At 37.5% G+C, this 15,505-nt stretch overlaps 1 protein-coding gene across 1 annotated transcript in view; it reads left to right on the top strand.

Annotated features, from left to right (window-relative positions):
- Window positions 1-15,505, top strand: part of HMCN1 (hemicentin 1) — a gene marked incomplete at both ends in the record, with an annotated part of 509,757 nt that overhangs the window by 229,029 nt on the left and 265,223 nt on the right. Inside the window, 2 exons of the mRNA XM_084251187.1 lie at window positions 644-802; window positions 14,366-14,560. Coding sequence (XP_084107313.1) covers window positions 644-802; window positions 14,366-14,560 — 354 coding nt within the window. The remainder of the gene's footprint in view (window positions 1-643; window positions 803-14,365; window positions 14,561-15,505) is intronic.

Consider the following 15,505-nt stretch of genomic DNA (forward strand, 5'->3'; position numbering starts at 1 on the left):
AACACACCTCTCTATTCATTGTCACAAATTCCTCATATGTAACCTGTCTCCTCCCAATAAGCTCTTCCCTCCCCTCTCCTTATAGTTTTGGTTCCTTTTTCTTCCAACCATTATCAGATTCTTCTCAGGCAGCTCACACCTCTAAGACAAAAAACTGATAGCATTAGCATCCAACAAATCAAAAACCTAGTCATTGGCCAAACCAAGAACACCTATAGTTGTTGAAGCATTTCCTAGGTAACTGGAATTCATCCTGTCACGAGTCTTTCAACTCACATCTCCTCATGCCCTTCTTACCTGCCACAGCCATAGTGACAGCTTCTACCCTTGCCACTTCCTCAGTATTGTTTTGGAGGGTATGTTCCTCATATACAGTAGGAAATATTTGTACAAAATCCACATAGGAACAGATTTTTGGCTATAGATTAGCCTGTAGAATTATACATACTAATAAATCAGCTCAGTGCCAAGAAACACTTCATTCTTTCCTCATATAAACATCGTTTAAGTGTGTACATTGTGCCAGACACTTGTATTTAAAAACTTTACAATCAGTTTTCTTCAGATGTTTTGAAATCAAACCAACAGCAGAGTAAACTATGTAAATACTTTAGTGCTTAATGTTCTCCTTGTTTTGACTTAGGGGATCTGGAACTGAGGCCCTCAACTTTCCTCATTATTGACCCTCTCTTGGGACTTTTGAAGATTCAAGAAACTCAAGACCTGGATGCTGGGGATTATATGTGTGTGGCTGTCAATGAAGCTGGAAGAGCGACTGGGAAGATAACTCTGGATGTTGGCTGTAAGCATCCCAGTTCTGACTGATGATTTGTTTTGAAATTGATATGCTGTTTTTCAATGCTGATAACTTTGAAACAGTTGGGTCTAAATATTTGTAAGAATAACATTCAGCCATCCAGATACTTAATGTAGTAATGATAGTCAAGTGCTTTCTATATAGCGTACACTGTGCTAAGAACTTTTATATGCACTATCTCATTAAGCCCTAATAACAGTCCTAAGATGAAGATACTATAATTATTTCCATGAAATATAATTTGAAGGAAACATAGGATTAGAAAAGTTAAACAACGAACAGGGTCACAGAGCTATGGAGGGACAGAGTCAGGTTTTCTGACTTCACAGATATATCACATGTTCCCAAACAGATTCCTGTCAGGAATCATCCATTCTGACTAAATTCCTAAGTATTAACCAAATTCCTAAGTCTTAACATCTGGAAGCCAGAAATTAGGCTTTGGCCCTGGACCATAACTTGGAGATGCTGATGACAACAAAGGTAGCAGATTGTGCTTTACTTTTCTTTTATTTTTAACTCACTAGTATGACTCCTCAGTGTATAAAATAAAGTACTAACTACAAATAAATGTCAATCACAATGTGAAAGGCACACATGCGCATGACACTCTTGTCGGGTCATTCAAGAAGTTGGGTTTTCCCTCCTCTTGTCTCTTCAGTTCATGTTTTTCAAAACAAAACAAAACAGAAAGCTCTACACAGTGTGGTAAAGAATGAAATGAAACAGCTTGCTTTGTTTTAAAAGAACTTAGCAGCTTGATTTTAACAGATAATTCAAATGTTTGCATCACCTAAAAATTACAAATACGGCATAATGTTCAATTGTATGTTCATTTATGTACAATGATTTCCTTGCCAAAGCTGACTTTTTAACAAAAGTTAGAAACTATAAAGAAAAGGCATTTTTTTAGAGTAAAGTAACACAAAATATGTTCTTTCTACTCCCTTAATTTTAAAATGAAAATCATTGCCCTTTATGTTTAATATTCTGTTTCATATAAACTAATTTTTTTTTTCACTCTGAATCATATATGATATCCTTGCCCCTGGGCAGTCTGGTGAATATTCTGCATTCTTGGTGATCATGCCCTCAGGGTAAAACCAATGAAGCTAGAAATGGCCACAAAGGCCCCTGTAGAATCTGTCTAGGGCAAAGCAAGATGTGCTTGAACCGTGACTAAACTCTTTGGTTATTAAGAGAAGTGCCTTGTAAATAAGATTGGAATCTCTGGGTGGATGGGGATATGAATATACCAGCAGAGTGTAAAATACAAGTAGTGTTGTCAGATGTGAAAGGTCCAAAGGAAGAAGGTCCCTAGATATATTATTCTTGTTTTCAAGAGATACAAAAGTATAATGCTTCAGTTCTCAACATTTTCTAGTTTTGTTGCTTCCTCCTTCCTGCACAGATATTTTGTGTTTATCCAACACACTTTTACAATTGTCTTGCTCCAGTCTACTCCTCAACGAAGAGGGAAAGAATCTCAGATTGCAGATTGTTCCCAGCAAAAAGGGAATGGAACCCTCACTCTCTCCAAGATTATAGAACAACAAAATATCATGTACATGCTTTTTTGCTTACTTACTGCATATGCATTCACTTTTTAGTTTCTGAACTTTCCAGGTTCTCTCTTCTGACCACTGCTAAACCATGTAGCATTAAGGCTGTCTGTGCTGCAGTAACTTGCTTTGGATTAAAAAACTTCCTAACAAATGTTTTGTATTTATCCTTCTTTGCTTGAAATGAACTTTGTTTTATCTTCACTCATATTCAAGACCTTCACTCTATGACCCTTTCCAAAACAATAGCTTCCTCAACTCTTATTCCAGTAATTGTCCTGATGGAACCACTAATATAAACTCAATTGTTTGCTTACTATAATCTTGATCGTTATTAACCATTGCCAAATCATTTCATATTAAAGTCTACACCAGGAATGTTTCTGTTATGCCTTAACCCTCTCCTTGTTCACCATTAAAATTCTGATTATTGTAGCTTACAAAGTTTATTTAGACCATAAAGCTATTGTTGCATCTCCTAGCAGATATAATATTCAAGAACTGTGCATATCAATCAGGGTAATGATTGTGGTTATCACTCTTAAGTTTAAAAGAAAGCAAACAAATAACCCCCCAAATTTTTCCCCAGAATTCATATAATAGATAAGAGTATAGGTTCTGAAGAGTGCCTAGGTTTTCTTCCTGACTTTTATTAGTTCTTCTGACATAGGTTGGTTTAAAGATGAGAGAGCCTCTCCTATGTGCATGCACCAGGTATCAGATAGGTGTTAATTTCAGAGATTAAGTCTTGAAAAATGTAGAAAAACATATATAATAGTGGCATAGCATTTAAGAATAACCTTTGAGCTTTTAATATGAAAGTCACCATTTCAACTTGATAATTTTTTTTTAAAAGTACTTGAGACAAGTAAGTCCCACCACTAGTAGTGCGTAAAATTATTCATCTGTGTTCCAAAACTGTTGGGCATAAATTTAAGTAGCCTATGATTTAAGAAGGAAAACATGCTTTATTCATATCGTGTAGCTCTTTGGGCTTTCAGATTGTTTTTTTGGGCTTGTTACTTCACATCAACAATACCAGATCCAAAAAAATAATAAAGTAACCGGTATCATTCTTGAGTTCTTGTAGTGAGTCTCCTTTTTCCTCTTTCTCATTATCATGACTTTAATTTATGGACATTTCAGGTCAACAGGGAATGTTACCAAAGCTTTTCTTTCATTCTCAGAAGAGGTAGTGAATTGTGAAGTCATTTGGAAGACAAGAAGATTGACTGCATCAAACAAAAAGTTGGCTTGGCAGCATTTTTATTTGTAGCATTGCATACCACACAGGGTTTGAGTCTTAGACTGGTTTCATGTTTTGTGGTTTGGTAGAACCAAAACAGTATGTTCAGCCACATTAGAAAAGAAAATCTCTGACTAATATGGCAAAAGTTGTCATAGTAGATAGATATTTGATTGTCAGAAACTACAAGACTTTTATGGATTTTAGAGCAACATGATCAATCTGTTGCTAACTTTGATATTTTCAAAATATTCTGTGTGCACAGCCATGTCTGTCTGTAGGTGAAAATGCAGCCTTACCTTGCATAAACTGTCAGTTCTCAAGGCCTTAGCACATAAGTACTAAAGTGATCACACTGAATCAGGCAGATTATACACAAAGTTGAAATTCTAAATTGACAGTAGATGTTAAACTCTAGAACTTGAGGTTGAATAAATTAACAAACTATCTTCAATGGTTGCTAATATTTTGGTGATTACTACATGCTAACTCATTAATAAAGTCTATTTCTTTTACCACCATGAGATAGGGCATGCTATTATCCTGCTTCTGTTTGTGGGGAGTCTTAGACTAGGGAAGGTAAAACAATGTTCCATATTTACCGGCTGAGAAGGAGTAGAACAGCCATTTGAAACCACTTCGTGCTGTATCCTCTCTAAGCAACACCTCGTTCCTGTGCAAACCAGGGTTTATAATTCTACTCCCTTTCCCTAGTCTCCATTATCAGTTTACCGTCCCCCAGTGCAGTTCACTTGGGGAAGCCAACATGGCTATGCTTTCAGGGTGACCATGGCCTGAGTTAGTTGTTTCTTTTTTGACATTTCCTTGTTACTGATGTCATCTTGGCTGTTTCCTTAGTGCCTTGTACTCTCATTTGCCTTGTTTTCTTGTGCTAGCATACATATTCCCTGACCCTGGATTTGTCTTTTCCGGTCAGTGTTCCTGAAGCTTCGTTATCACTGATGACCTATCCCAACTTAACTGAGTTTTATGGGCACAACTTGAGCTTCATTTATTCCTTTTTATTTCAGTTTGCTCTTGGCTTTCTTAATTCTGAAAATTCAAGTTTAACTCCATTTTCACTGATGACTGTGCTCTGTTGTGTCAGTAAGCTTGGTTTCCGCCCAGAAGTTTGGTCAGTCCTAAGCTTCTGCATATCGTTTTGTTCTTCTGGAATTTGTTTTCTGTTCCCTAAACACAGTCAATACTCATACTTTGAGCCTAACACATTCTAAGACTTTTATATTTAACCTCTGTTTTAGAGGACAGCAACCAGCTCTAGAATAAGTGATTGTTATTACTTTAGAGAAAAATAAGGAGGTCTTACAAACCAGCACAATGAGAAACTTTGTAAACTTTGTAAAGCATTTATTTTGCCTATAATTTTTATAAGTCACAATCTCATATGTGTGAATCAAGGTAATCTAAAGAAAATGCACATGTTCTTTTTAAAAACATGTTGCTCAGTTGGGGTATTTAATTTTATTGTATTCAGGAATGATAAATAAGAATAGGGCCTCTGATACCACCTTTCTTTTTTTCCAAAAGTGCCAGGTCAGATGCACATGATCAAGAATGTTATTATATATACTTAATGTATACATACACACACCCAGTGTATTATTGTTGAAGTGTTAATATTGATTCAATCCTTCACAAATCTAGCAGCCATTTATAATGCACAGATTACTATGTTAATTGCTAGTGAAGATAAAAACTTGCTTTCGACTAAAAGTTCTCTAGGGAAAGTGAAAACATGCAGTCAATAAAAGGCTGAACAAGGCCATTGCCATGAGAACAGTGCAGAGTGAGTTCTCTGAAACTTCAGAGAGGGAAGAAATCTTGTCCATCTGGCAGGGTAAGACTTGCATAAGGGAAGGGCCTTTTCAACTGGTCTCAAGGATTGCCAGTATTTCAATTACCAGAGATCAAACGTAACATCAGCATTTAAGGGGGATGGCGGGTTACACATGTGAAAGGCCAATCCTGATTTGGAGAATAATAAGGAGTTATAATTGTTGGGGGAGTAGGAATTATATAGATAAATAATGGGGTATGAGGTTGCAAAGTTAGAAGAGGTTCTTTAATCCAGGCTAATAAGAACTAAAGCTGCTGGGAATTCAGTGGTACTCCAAAGTCCCAAAATTCTCATTGAGGAGGAAAGAGTGATCTCTACACCCATCCTTATTTGCCTGTAAACATAGAACAGAAGAGGTTGATAAAATGGCAAAGAATTGTGACACCAGAGTCGATCAACCTGGTTTTCAATCCTAGCTTCACCTTTGAACTTAGTAAATTAAGTGATATTCAGCCAATTAATGATCATTGTCTTCATCTATAAAATTGGGGTAATAATAGTACCTACCTTATAGGGATCTTATTAAGATTAAACAAGATAATTAATAGAAAGTACTTAACATAGCCCCAGGCTTTATAAGTGAGAGATGTTTGAATTCTTAACCAATGCGTGAACTGGATATTGCCAAGAATACCTATGTAAGGTGCCTTCTCTTAGAATCTTTCATCTATTACCTCTAATGGTACCCTATTTATTTTCTTGCAGTTTTTTAAATTTATATATTTCTGTGTCATTAATTTTTGTACAATGTTTGATTTCAGGTGGTGTCCCCATAAAATTACCACCACCAGGACATCTGTGAACCATCACCATAGACTCTTGTGCTCTTCCCTCCAGTTTTGATCCCTTTCCCTCCCACTACCCTGACAAATGTCTCCAATTTATAGTTTGACTACTAGTTTTTTTTATTATTATTTATTTATGCATACAAGAACCAGGATACAGGCTAGATGTGTGGGAGGGTGAGAGGATTCATCAGAGATAGAGTGGGGAACAGAACAGGCAGATTGACTGAAATACACTGCTGAGGGGAGCAGCAGGTGAGCCAGGAGAGGTCTGCTGTGCCATGTGGGTAGCTCCCTGGCCAGGGATTGAGCTCGTGCTGTAGTGGCTATGGATAACAGGGAGGCCCATGCTAGTTTTTGGGGTTTTTTTTAAGATTTTATTTGTTTTTGTGTAGAAGTGGGGTACAGAGGTGCGAGGAGTGAGAGGATTCAACAGAGACAGAGTGGAGAACAGAACACACAGATCTGCTGAAATATATTGCCAAGGGGAGCAGCAGGTGAAACAGGAGAGGTCTGCTGCTCTCTGGATGGGGATTGACCTCAGGCTGTACGTCATGGTGGACCTTCATGGTGGTAGCACTGAGATTTAACCCCTAGGACGCTAGGGAGGCCCAATGTGACTGCTAGTTTTGTCTTTTTTTTTTTTCCTGATCCCTTTCCCTATATTCCTCCTACATGTGAAACCATCTGATATTTTTTTTCCTTCTGACTTATTTCACTGAGCATAATCCTTTCCAGCTCTATCCATGTTGTTGCAAATGGCATAAGTTTATATTTTTTGATTGCTGAGTATTATTTCATTGTCTATATATAAGCCACATCTTGATCCAGTCATCTGTTTTGGGGCATTTAGGTTGTTTCCATATTTTACCTATTGTAAATAGTGTGCAATGAATGTAGGAGTGCAAGTATCCTTTTGAATTAATGTATTTGTGTCCTTTGGGTAGATTCCTAGGAGTGGGATGCTGGGTCATATGGTAAATCCATTTTTAGTAATTTGAGGGTCCTCCACACAGCTTTCCACAGTGGTTGGACCAGTTTGCATTCCCACCAGAAATGCAGAGTTTAATGGTACCCTATTTATTTTCCCTTGCCTCATGCCTCAAATATTATTACTCGTCAGTTCTGTGGGGCATATTGAAAACCCCATCTATTTGGGATTGCTGAGAGAATTTTCCCTCTATTGCTTTCCTGCATTTTCCAAGGTGTACTTCTGATGAATTTCTAATTCTTTCTCCCAGCTTTTGTGGTTAGTTGAATTATGTGGATAACTGGATCCTTTCTTCCTTAACTTTTTAATTTTTAAACCATTTCTTAGTTCTTCTTGAGGTTAAGTTTTCCCTATTTGTCTCATTATCAGATGTTACACTGTTATTTTAATTTGTATTGTTCTCAAGCATAAGTTTCTTAAATGGAATAGAACAAGGATTTAATACCATTAGAACAAGGATTTAATACCATACTAAACTCTGATACAAATGAATTTCATTTATAAAAGCAATAAGTTTTAAAAATATTAAAGATATTTTTTACCTATTTCTTTTTTTAATAATAAATTTTATTTTTATATTCCCCATGCAATTGCAACCCCCCCATTCTGATCCCAATCCCTCCCCTCCCGCAACCCACCCCCCAAAAAGTGTCTCTGTTTCATAGTTTTTTGTTGATTTTGATTTTCACTTTCTTATAGTTATTCATTTTCCTGGTCCCTTATTTAAGTTTTCTAGATTCCTGCTATGAGTGAGACCATCCGGTATTTTTCTTTTTCTTTTTGGCTTATTTCGCTGAGCATGATCCCTTCCAGCGCCATCCATGTTGCTGCAAATTACATGTGCTTATCTTTTTTGAATGCTGAGTAATATTCCATGGTATATATGTACCACATCTTCTTGATCCAGTCATCTATTTTTGGGCATTTGGGCTGTTTCCAAAGCTTAGCTATTGTAAATAGTGCTGCTATAAACATAGGGGTGCAGGTGTTCTTTGGAATTGATGTTTCTGTGTCCTTTGGGTAAATACCTAGGAGTGGAATTGCTGGATCATATGGAAGCTCTATGTTTAGTAGATCTAGAAATCTCCACACAGCTCTCCATAGTGGTTGGAACAGTTTGCACTCCCACCAGCAGTGCAGAATAGTTCCTTTTTCTCCACACCCTCGCCAACATTTGTTGTTGCTAGTTTATTTAATATGTGCCATTCTCACTGGTGTGAGATGGTATCTCATGGTAGTTTTGATTTGCATTTCCCTGATTACAAGTGATGTTGAACATTTTTTCATATGCCTGTTGGCCATTTGCATTTCCTCTTCAGAGAAGTTTCTTTTTACCTCTTCTGCCCATTTTTTGACTGGATTATTTTCTTTGTTGTTGTTGAGTCTCATCAGCTCTTTGCAGATTTTTGTGATCAGTCCTTTACAATTAGTGTTGGGTGCAAAAATGTTCTCCCAGTTGGTGGGGTTTCTCTTTGTTTTTGTTATTGTCTCTTTTGCTGTGCAGAAGCTCTTTAATTTGATGTAGTCCCAGCTGTTTATCTTTGCCTTCACTATCACTGCTTTATGTGATGTGTCTGTAAAGATGTCTTTGATGTGCAAATCACGTAGTGTTTTGCCTATATTTCCTTCTATATATTTTATGGTTTCAGGTCTTATGTCTAGTTCTTTAATCCATTTTGAGTTGATTTCTGTGTATGGTGTGAGGTAGTGGTCAAGGTTCATTCTTTTGCATGTAGCGACCCAGTTTTCCCAGCACCATTTATTGAACAAACTTTCTTTGCTCCAATGCATAGTCTTTGCTCCTTTGTCAAAGATTAGTTGACCATAAATCTGTGGGTTTATTTCTGGATTTTCTGTTCGATTCCATTGGTCTGTATGTCTGTTCTTGTTCCAATACCATGCAGTTTTGATGATTATGGCTTTGTAGTATAGTTTTAAGTCTAGCGTGTGATGCCTCCATTCCCTTCTATTTTTTTCAGGAGAGCTTTGGCTATTCGGAGTTTTTTGTGATTCCATATGAATTTCATCAATAATTGTTCTATTTCTTTGAAGAATGCCATTGAGATTTTGATTGGAATAGCATTGAATCTGTATATTGTTTTTGGTAGGATGGCCATTATAATAATGTTTATTCTTCCAATCCATGAGCGGGGGATGTCTTTGCATTTCTTTGTGTCTTCTTCTATTTCTTTTAACAGTGTTTTATAGTTTTCTTTGTATAGGTCCTTTACCTCTTTTGTTAGATTTATTCCCAAATATTTGATTTTTTTTGTTTCGATAATAAAAGAGATGGTTTTTTTGATTTCTTCTTCTTCAGATTTATTGTTTGTGTATAGGAAGGCTACTGACTTTTGCGTGTTGATTTTGTATCCTGCCACTTTACTGAATTGATTGATGAGTTGAATTAGTTTTTCTGTGGAGATTTTGGGGTTCTCTATGTATATTATCATATCATCTGCAAATAGTGATAGTTTGACTTCTTCTTTTCCTATTTGGATTCCTTGTATGTCTTTCTCTTGTCTTATTGCTCTGGCTAGGACTTCCAGTATTATATTGAAAAGCAGTGGTGAGAGTGGACATCCTTGTCTTGTTCCAGATCTTAATGGAATTGCTTTCAGCTTTTCACCATTGAGAATGATACTGGCTGTTGGCTTGGCCTTTATGATGTTGAGGTATGTTCCTTGTATCCCAAGAATTTCAAGGGCTTTTATCATGAATGAGTGTTGCACTTTGTCAAAAGATTTCTCAGCATCTATTGATATTGTCATATGGTTTTTATATTTCTTTTTGTTGATGTGTTGGATAACGTTGATTGATTTTCGGATGTTAAACCATCCTTGTGCCCCTGGAATGAATCCTACTTGGTTGTGGTGAATTATCTTATGGATACATTGTTGGGTTCTGGTAGCTAAATTTTATTGAGGATTTTTGCATCAGTGTTCATTAGGGAGATTGGCCTGTAGTTTTCCTTTTTTGTGTTGTCCTTGTTCTGTTTTGGTATTAGTGTAATGTTGGCTTCATAGAACGTGTTTGGTATTGTCCCTTCCTTCTCAATTTTTTGGAAGAGTTTGTGAAGGATAGGCACTAATTCGTCTCTGAATGTTTGGTAGAATTCATTTGTAAATCCATCAGGTCCTGGGCTTTTGTTTTTAGGGAGGTTTTTGATTACCATTTCAATTTCGCTGCTTGTAATTGGTCTGTTTAGGTGTTCCATTTCTTCTTTATCTAGCTTTGGGTGATTGTAGAGTTGTAGGAATTTGCCAATCTCTAGATTGTTGAACTTGTTTCCATATAACTGTTCATAGTAGTTACTGATTATTCTTTTGATTTCTGCTGTGTCCATTGTGATTTCTCCTCTTTCATTTGTGATCCTGTTTATTTGTGCTTTCTCCCTTTTTTCCTTTGTGAGCCTGGCTATGGTTTTGTCTATTTTATTGATTTTTTCAAAGAACCAGCTCTTGGTTTCATTGATCTTTTGGATTGTTTTTTTAGTTTCAATTTCATTTATTTCTGCTTTGGTTTTTATTATTTCTTTTCTTCTACTGGTTTTGGGGTTTTTTTGTTGTTCTTTTTCTAGATCTTTGAGCTTCAAGATTAGGTTGTTTCTTTGAGTTATTTCTTGTTTCTTGATGTGAGCCTTCTTTTTATGGTTTATTTCTAGTTTGATGCCTTTATGGTCAGAAAAGATGGTTGATATGATTTCAATCTTGGTGTATCTGTTCATGTTTGTCTTGTGCCCCAGTATGTGATCGATCTTGGAGAATGATCCGTGTGCACTTGAGAAAAATGTGTACTCCGTTTTTTGGGTTTAGTGTTCTATAGATGTCTGTTAAGCCCAAATGCTCTAGGTCCTTATTTAGAGCTTTAGTTTCTTTACTTATTTTTTGTCTTATTGATCTATCCATTGTTGATAGTGGTGTGTTGAAGTCTCCCACTATGTATGTGTTTTCTCTGATGTCTGTTTTCAGAGAGGACAACAGTTGTCTGATATATTTTGGTGCTCCTTCATTTGGTGAGTATATGTTAATGAGTGTTATTTCTTCTTGAAGTATTGTCCCCTTGATCATAATGTAGTGACCATTGGGGTCTCTTTTTATTTTTTTGAGTTTGAAGTCTGTTTTATCTGATATAAGTATAGCTGTTCCTGCTTTCTTTTTTGGTCCATTTGCTTGTAGGATTGTTTTCCATCCTTTAACTTTGAGCCTATTTTTATCTTTTGTAGCTAAATGTGTTTCCTGGAGACAGCAAAAGGTTGGGTTTTGTTTCTTAATCCAGGCTGCAACTCTGTGTCTTTTTATTGAAGAGTTTAGTCCATTTACATTTAGAGTTAATATTGATATGTTAGCATTTGTGTTTGCCATTGTGTTTGTCTTTCCTTTGATTTTATTTATTTATTCTTTTAATGACTTTTTTTTTTTGGCCTTCTTTCATTGTTATTCGTCCCTCTGAGGGTCTAGCTTTAGTATTCCTTGCAGTATTTTTTGGAGTGGGGGTTTAGTCATAATGAAATTCCAGAGTTTCTGTTTGTCTGGGAAGGTCCTTATTCTTTCTTCATAGAGGAAGGAGAGCTTTGCGGGATAGAGTATTCTTGGTTGGCATCTGTTTTCTTGGAGTCTGTTGACTATGTCCCTCACTCTCTCCTTGCCCGTAGGGTTTCTTCAGAGAAGTCTGATGTCAGTCTGATTGGTTTTCCTTTGAATGTTATCTGTTTCTTCCCTCTTGTCAGCTTCATTATTTTTTCCTTGTCCTGGATTCTTGGGAGCTTTACTATTATGTGTCTTGACGTATTTTTCCTTTCGTCATGGAAGTTTGGTGTTCTTCTTGCTTCTTGTATATCAATTTTCAGCTCCTTCTTCATGTTTGGGAAGTTCTCTTCAATTATCTCCTGGAATATTTTCTCTGTTCCTACATCTCTCTCCTCTCCTTCTGGAATTCCTGTAACTCTTATATTTCCTTTCCTCATGGAGTCAAGATAGTTCCCGAAGTCTTTCTTTGTTCTTTTTCCTTCGTACTTCTCTTTCCTTTTCTGTTTTGGTTCTTTTTATTTCTGTGTCTTCAAGAGTACTTATTCGTTCTTCCATTTCATCTATTCTGCTTTCATTGCTTTTCCCAGAGTTCTTTAGTTCCTCCATTAATTCTTTGATCTCCTGTGTTTCTTTTGCTCCCCTCTTTAGGGACTCAATTTCATTCTTCTGATCGTTGATTATTTTTCTCATATCATTGTTTTCCTTTATGATTTCTGTCACTTTTTAAATCATGGCAATTTTAAATTCTCTTTCTGGAAGTCTCACAAGTTCTTCCAAGTTACTGTCGTTGTAATCTGGGGGGTTGTTTTCTTTTTGTGGTGTGCTTTTTTCCTGAGGAGTTGTTAGGTTGCGTGTGGTTCTTCTACTCCCTACTATCTGTTTTCTAATTTGTCGTATGCATTGGGACACTGTGTTGCTCGGACTGGCCAGCATCTTGGGTGAACTTCTCCGCTCCCCTCTGGCTCCTCCAGGAGCCATCTCTAGCTTCTGAGAGAGTTTTCTGCTGGTTTCAGGCAGTCTTTACTGAAGAAATGTCCCTGTTCTGAAATGGTGACGCGGGACTCAGTCCCTGCGCATCTGGTCTCAGGCACACTCTTCTGCGCGCCCGGTCCACCCCAGCCGTGGGTGCCTGTTCCCTCTGTGGGCTCAGACTGCTGGTCGGAAGGGGCCTGGCATGGGCTAACTTCCCAGCTGGCCACTGTCTTCTCCAGGAGCCTTCTGCCCTTTTCAAGCAGTCTTAAGAAATTTCCCTGTTCTATGGGGTGTTAGTGACTTTTTTCCCCTGGTCGCTAGGTGGCGCCAGAGATCTCTCCTATTGTCCTTGGGGGCTGTTTTTCGCCCCCCCCCACCCATGGGACAGGGAACAGAGCAGGAATGGTAGGGTAAACCTCAACGGCTTTGGGGTGCTGTGTCTGCCTTGTGCCCCACCGTCGTGGAGAACCCACGCCCCGAATTTCGTGCCCAGGGTCTCAGTTCAAAGCCCTCAGTTCTAGGATGTGGGCTGTAGCCCAGTTAAGTGGCGCGGGAATGGCGCCTTTTGCACCCCGCTCCTGTGCCTGGGCGCCTGGTTCCTGCTCACTCAGTGAGGGTCTTTCACCTCAGTGAGGGCCTCTGTGCGTCTCCCGCAAGCCTAGATCACAGGCACGGAGTCCTGGCAGCCAGGATCCTGATCTGCGTTTGCTTTTCAAGAGCGCCAAGCGTGTGTGCGGCACTTTTCTGCAAAAGCTACTGGCCGGCCCGGGGCTGTGTGCAGGTCTCCTCCAGAGTCTCTTTGTTCTCCAATGGCGCCCGGAGCTGTTCGCTCACCGCCGCGGCGAATCCTGCAGGGTTCTCCACAGCTCCTGTTCACAGGGTGTGGTGGCTGCAATAGTTCCTTTCCACTCACAGTCCAGCTTGATGCGTAGTTTTTTCTTGTTGGTCGTTTTAGTTTTTTTTTCCCTCCTCTCCGCTGGTCAGAGAGTGCTGACTCTGTGGGTGGGGGAGGGGAGCAGGGTTCTGCGCTTTCCTCCCTTCTAGTCCTCTTTTATGGCAACTTTCTTTTTCAGGTAGTTTGCTGGAGTCATCCGTTTATCTTCCGTGTCCCAGTTCTCACTGGGACCTGCTGCTTTTCCTCCCTATTAACTTTTTTTTTTTTTTTAATGGGAGATCTTACTCGCAACGTCTCCTCGCCACCATGTTGCTCCGCCCTCCCCTCTAATCCTCAAAGATATTTTATTCCAAGGCAGTCTTATTTATTAGAAAGTTTAAAGACTTGAATAATGTGATATAAATTAAAATTGGTAATAAATTCCTAAAATGAAAAATTCTTTTAAGGTAATCTTCATTTAAATTCCCAATCTTTTCATTTATCAGTTTAGGGAAATAGTTGCACTTCTTCGTTTTGCTATCCATTCATAAAGTATAAAATAGTTGCTATTTCAGTAGCAGACAGCAATACTTCAGAGGTAAATTTATAATGTCATGTAAACAATGATTTAATTCAAATTCAATCTGTTGACAATTTATTAAATTTGTATTTGATGTGCCTGTCTTCTTCACTAATGCTGTTTTTTTTTTTTTTTTACTTATAATATCTTCCAGCACCTCCAGTTTTCATACAAGAACCTGTTGATGTGTCTATGGAAATTGGCTCAAATGTGACATTACCTTGCTATGTCCAGGGTTATCCAGAACCAAAGATTAAATGGCGAAGGTTAGACAACATGCCAATCTTCTCAAGACCCTTTTCATTGAGTTCCATCAGTCAACTAAGAACAGGAGCACTCTTTATTTCAAGTAGGTTAAAGGAAATGTATTTTATACAGATATGTGTATATTTATATTAATTTTTGATATAGCTATTGTGGCATTTAGAATAGTAAGTTAATTTTGCCAACACGTTTTGTGTTTGTTACATGTCACTTTAAAATAGTATTAAACTCTTATATATGGTAATTGTCATAAATGGATATTTTATCCAAATGCATGTCATTAATATATCATATAGGCTAATGAAGCAATGTGATTTATTCACATCTTACTGCTTTTTATTGCAGATAGAGTTAGTGGGCTATAGATGGATAAGTGATCACATCTCATTGAACTTTGTACTGACTGTGTAGAAAGCATTATATTACTAGTAGTAAGGTTTCATTATTTTTGGCTAGCAAAACATAACCATATGCATAGGGACCATATATCCTCTGAAGCCTCCTTGATTAAACACCTCCTACCTGGATCAAAAGGTTAAAGAAAAAGTCAGTACTCTCTCATCTGAAAATCTTACCCCAAAACCATTCAGATATAACCAGCATTCAGATATTTGTAAGCATTTTATACCTTTTCAAAAATGTTTGAATAGTAACCTTAGATGAATAATAACATTTAGATCATTAATTGATCTTTAAAAAGTAATTGCATCTTTGAGGTATTTTATAGAAAACCTTCAATAAAGGATGTGTATATTTATGAGCAGTAAGTACTAAGTGTACATATTGGAAGTACTCATATTAGATTGGCTCAAATTGTGCAGGCTCTGAAAAATGCAAGTAAAGAAGAGCTCTTGGTAAGGGAGAGAAAATAGATCCCCAAACTTCAAAGACAGGAAAAAGCCTATGAAAGTAGTTTCAGAACAACTCTTGCAGGATAAGTACAGAAATGAGAGAGAAAAAATGTGAGGAGGTTAGGGTGATAATGGTGTTGAAGAGCAGTCCAAAGGGAACACAATTGCTTGAAAACAAG

This window comes from Talpa europaea (genome assembly GCF_964194135.1).
Source record: "Talpa europaea genome assembly, chromosome: 12".
Taxonomy (NCBI): domain Eukaryota; kingdom Metazoa; phylum Chordata; class Mammalia; order Eulipotyphla; family Talpidae; genus Talpa; species Talpa europaea.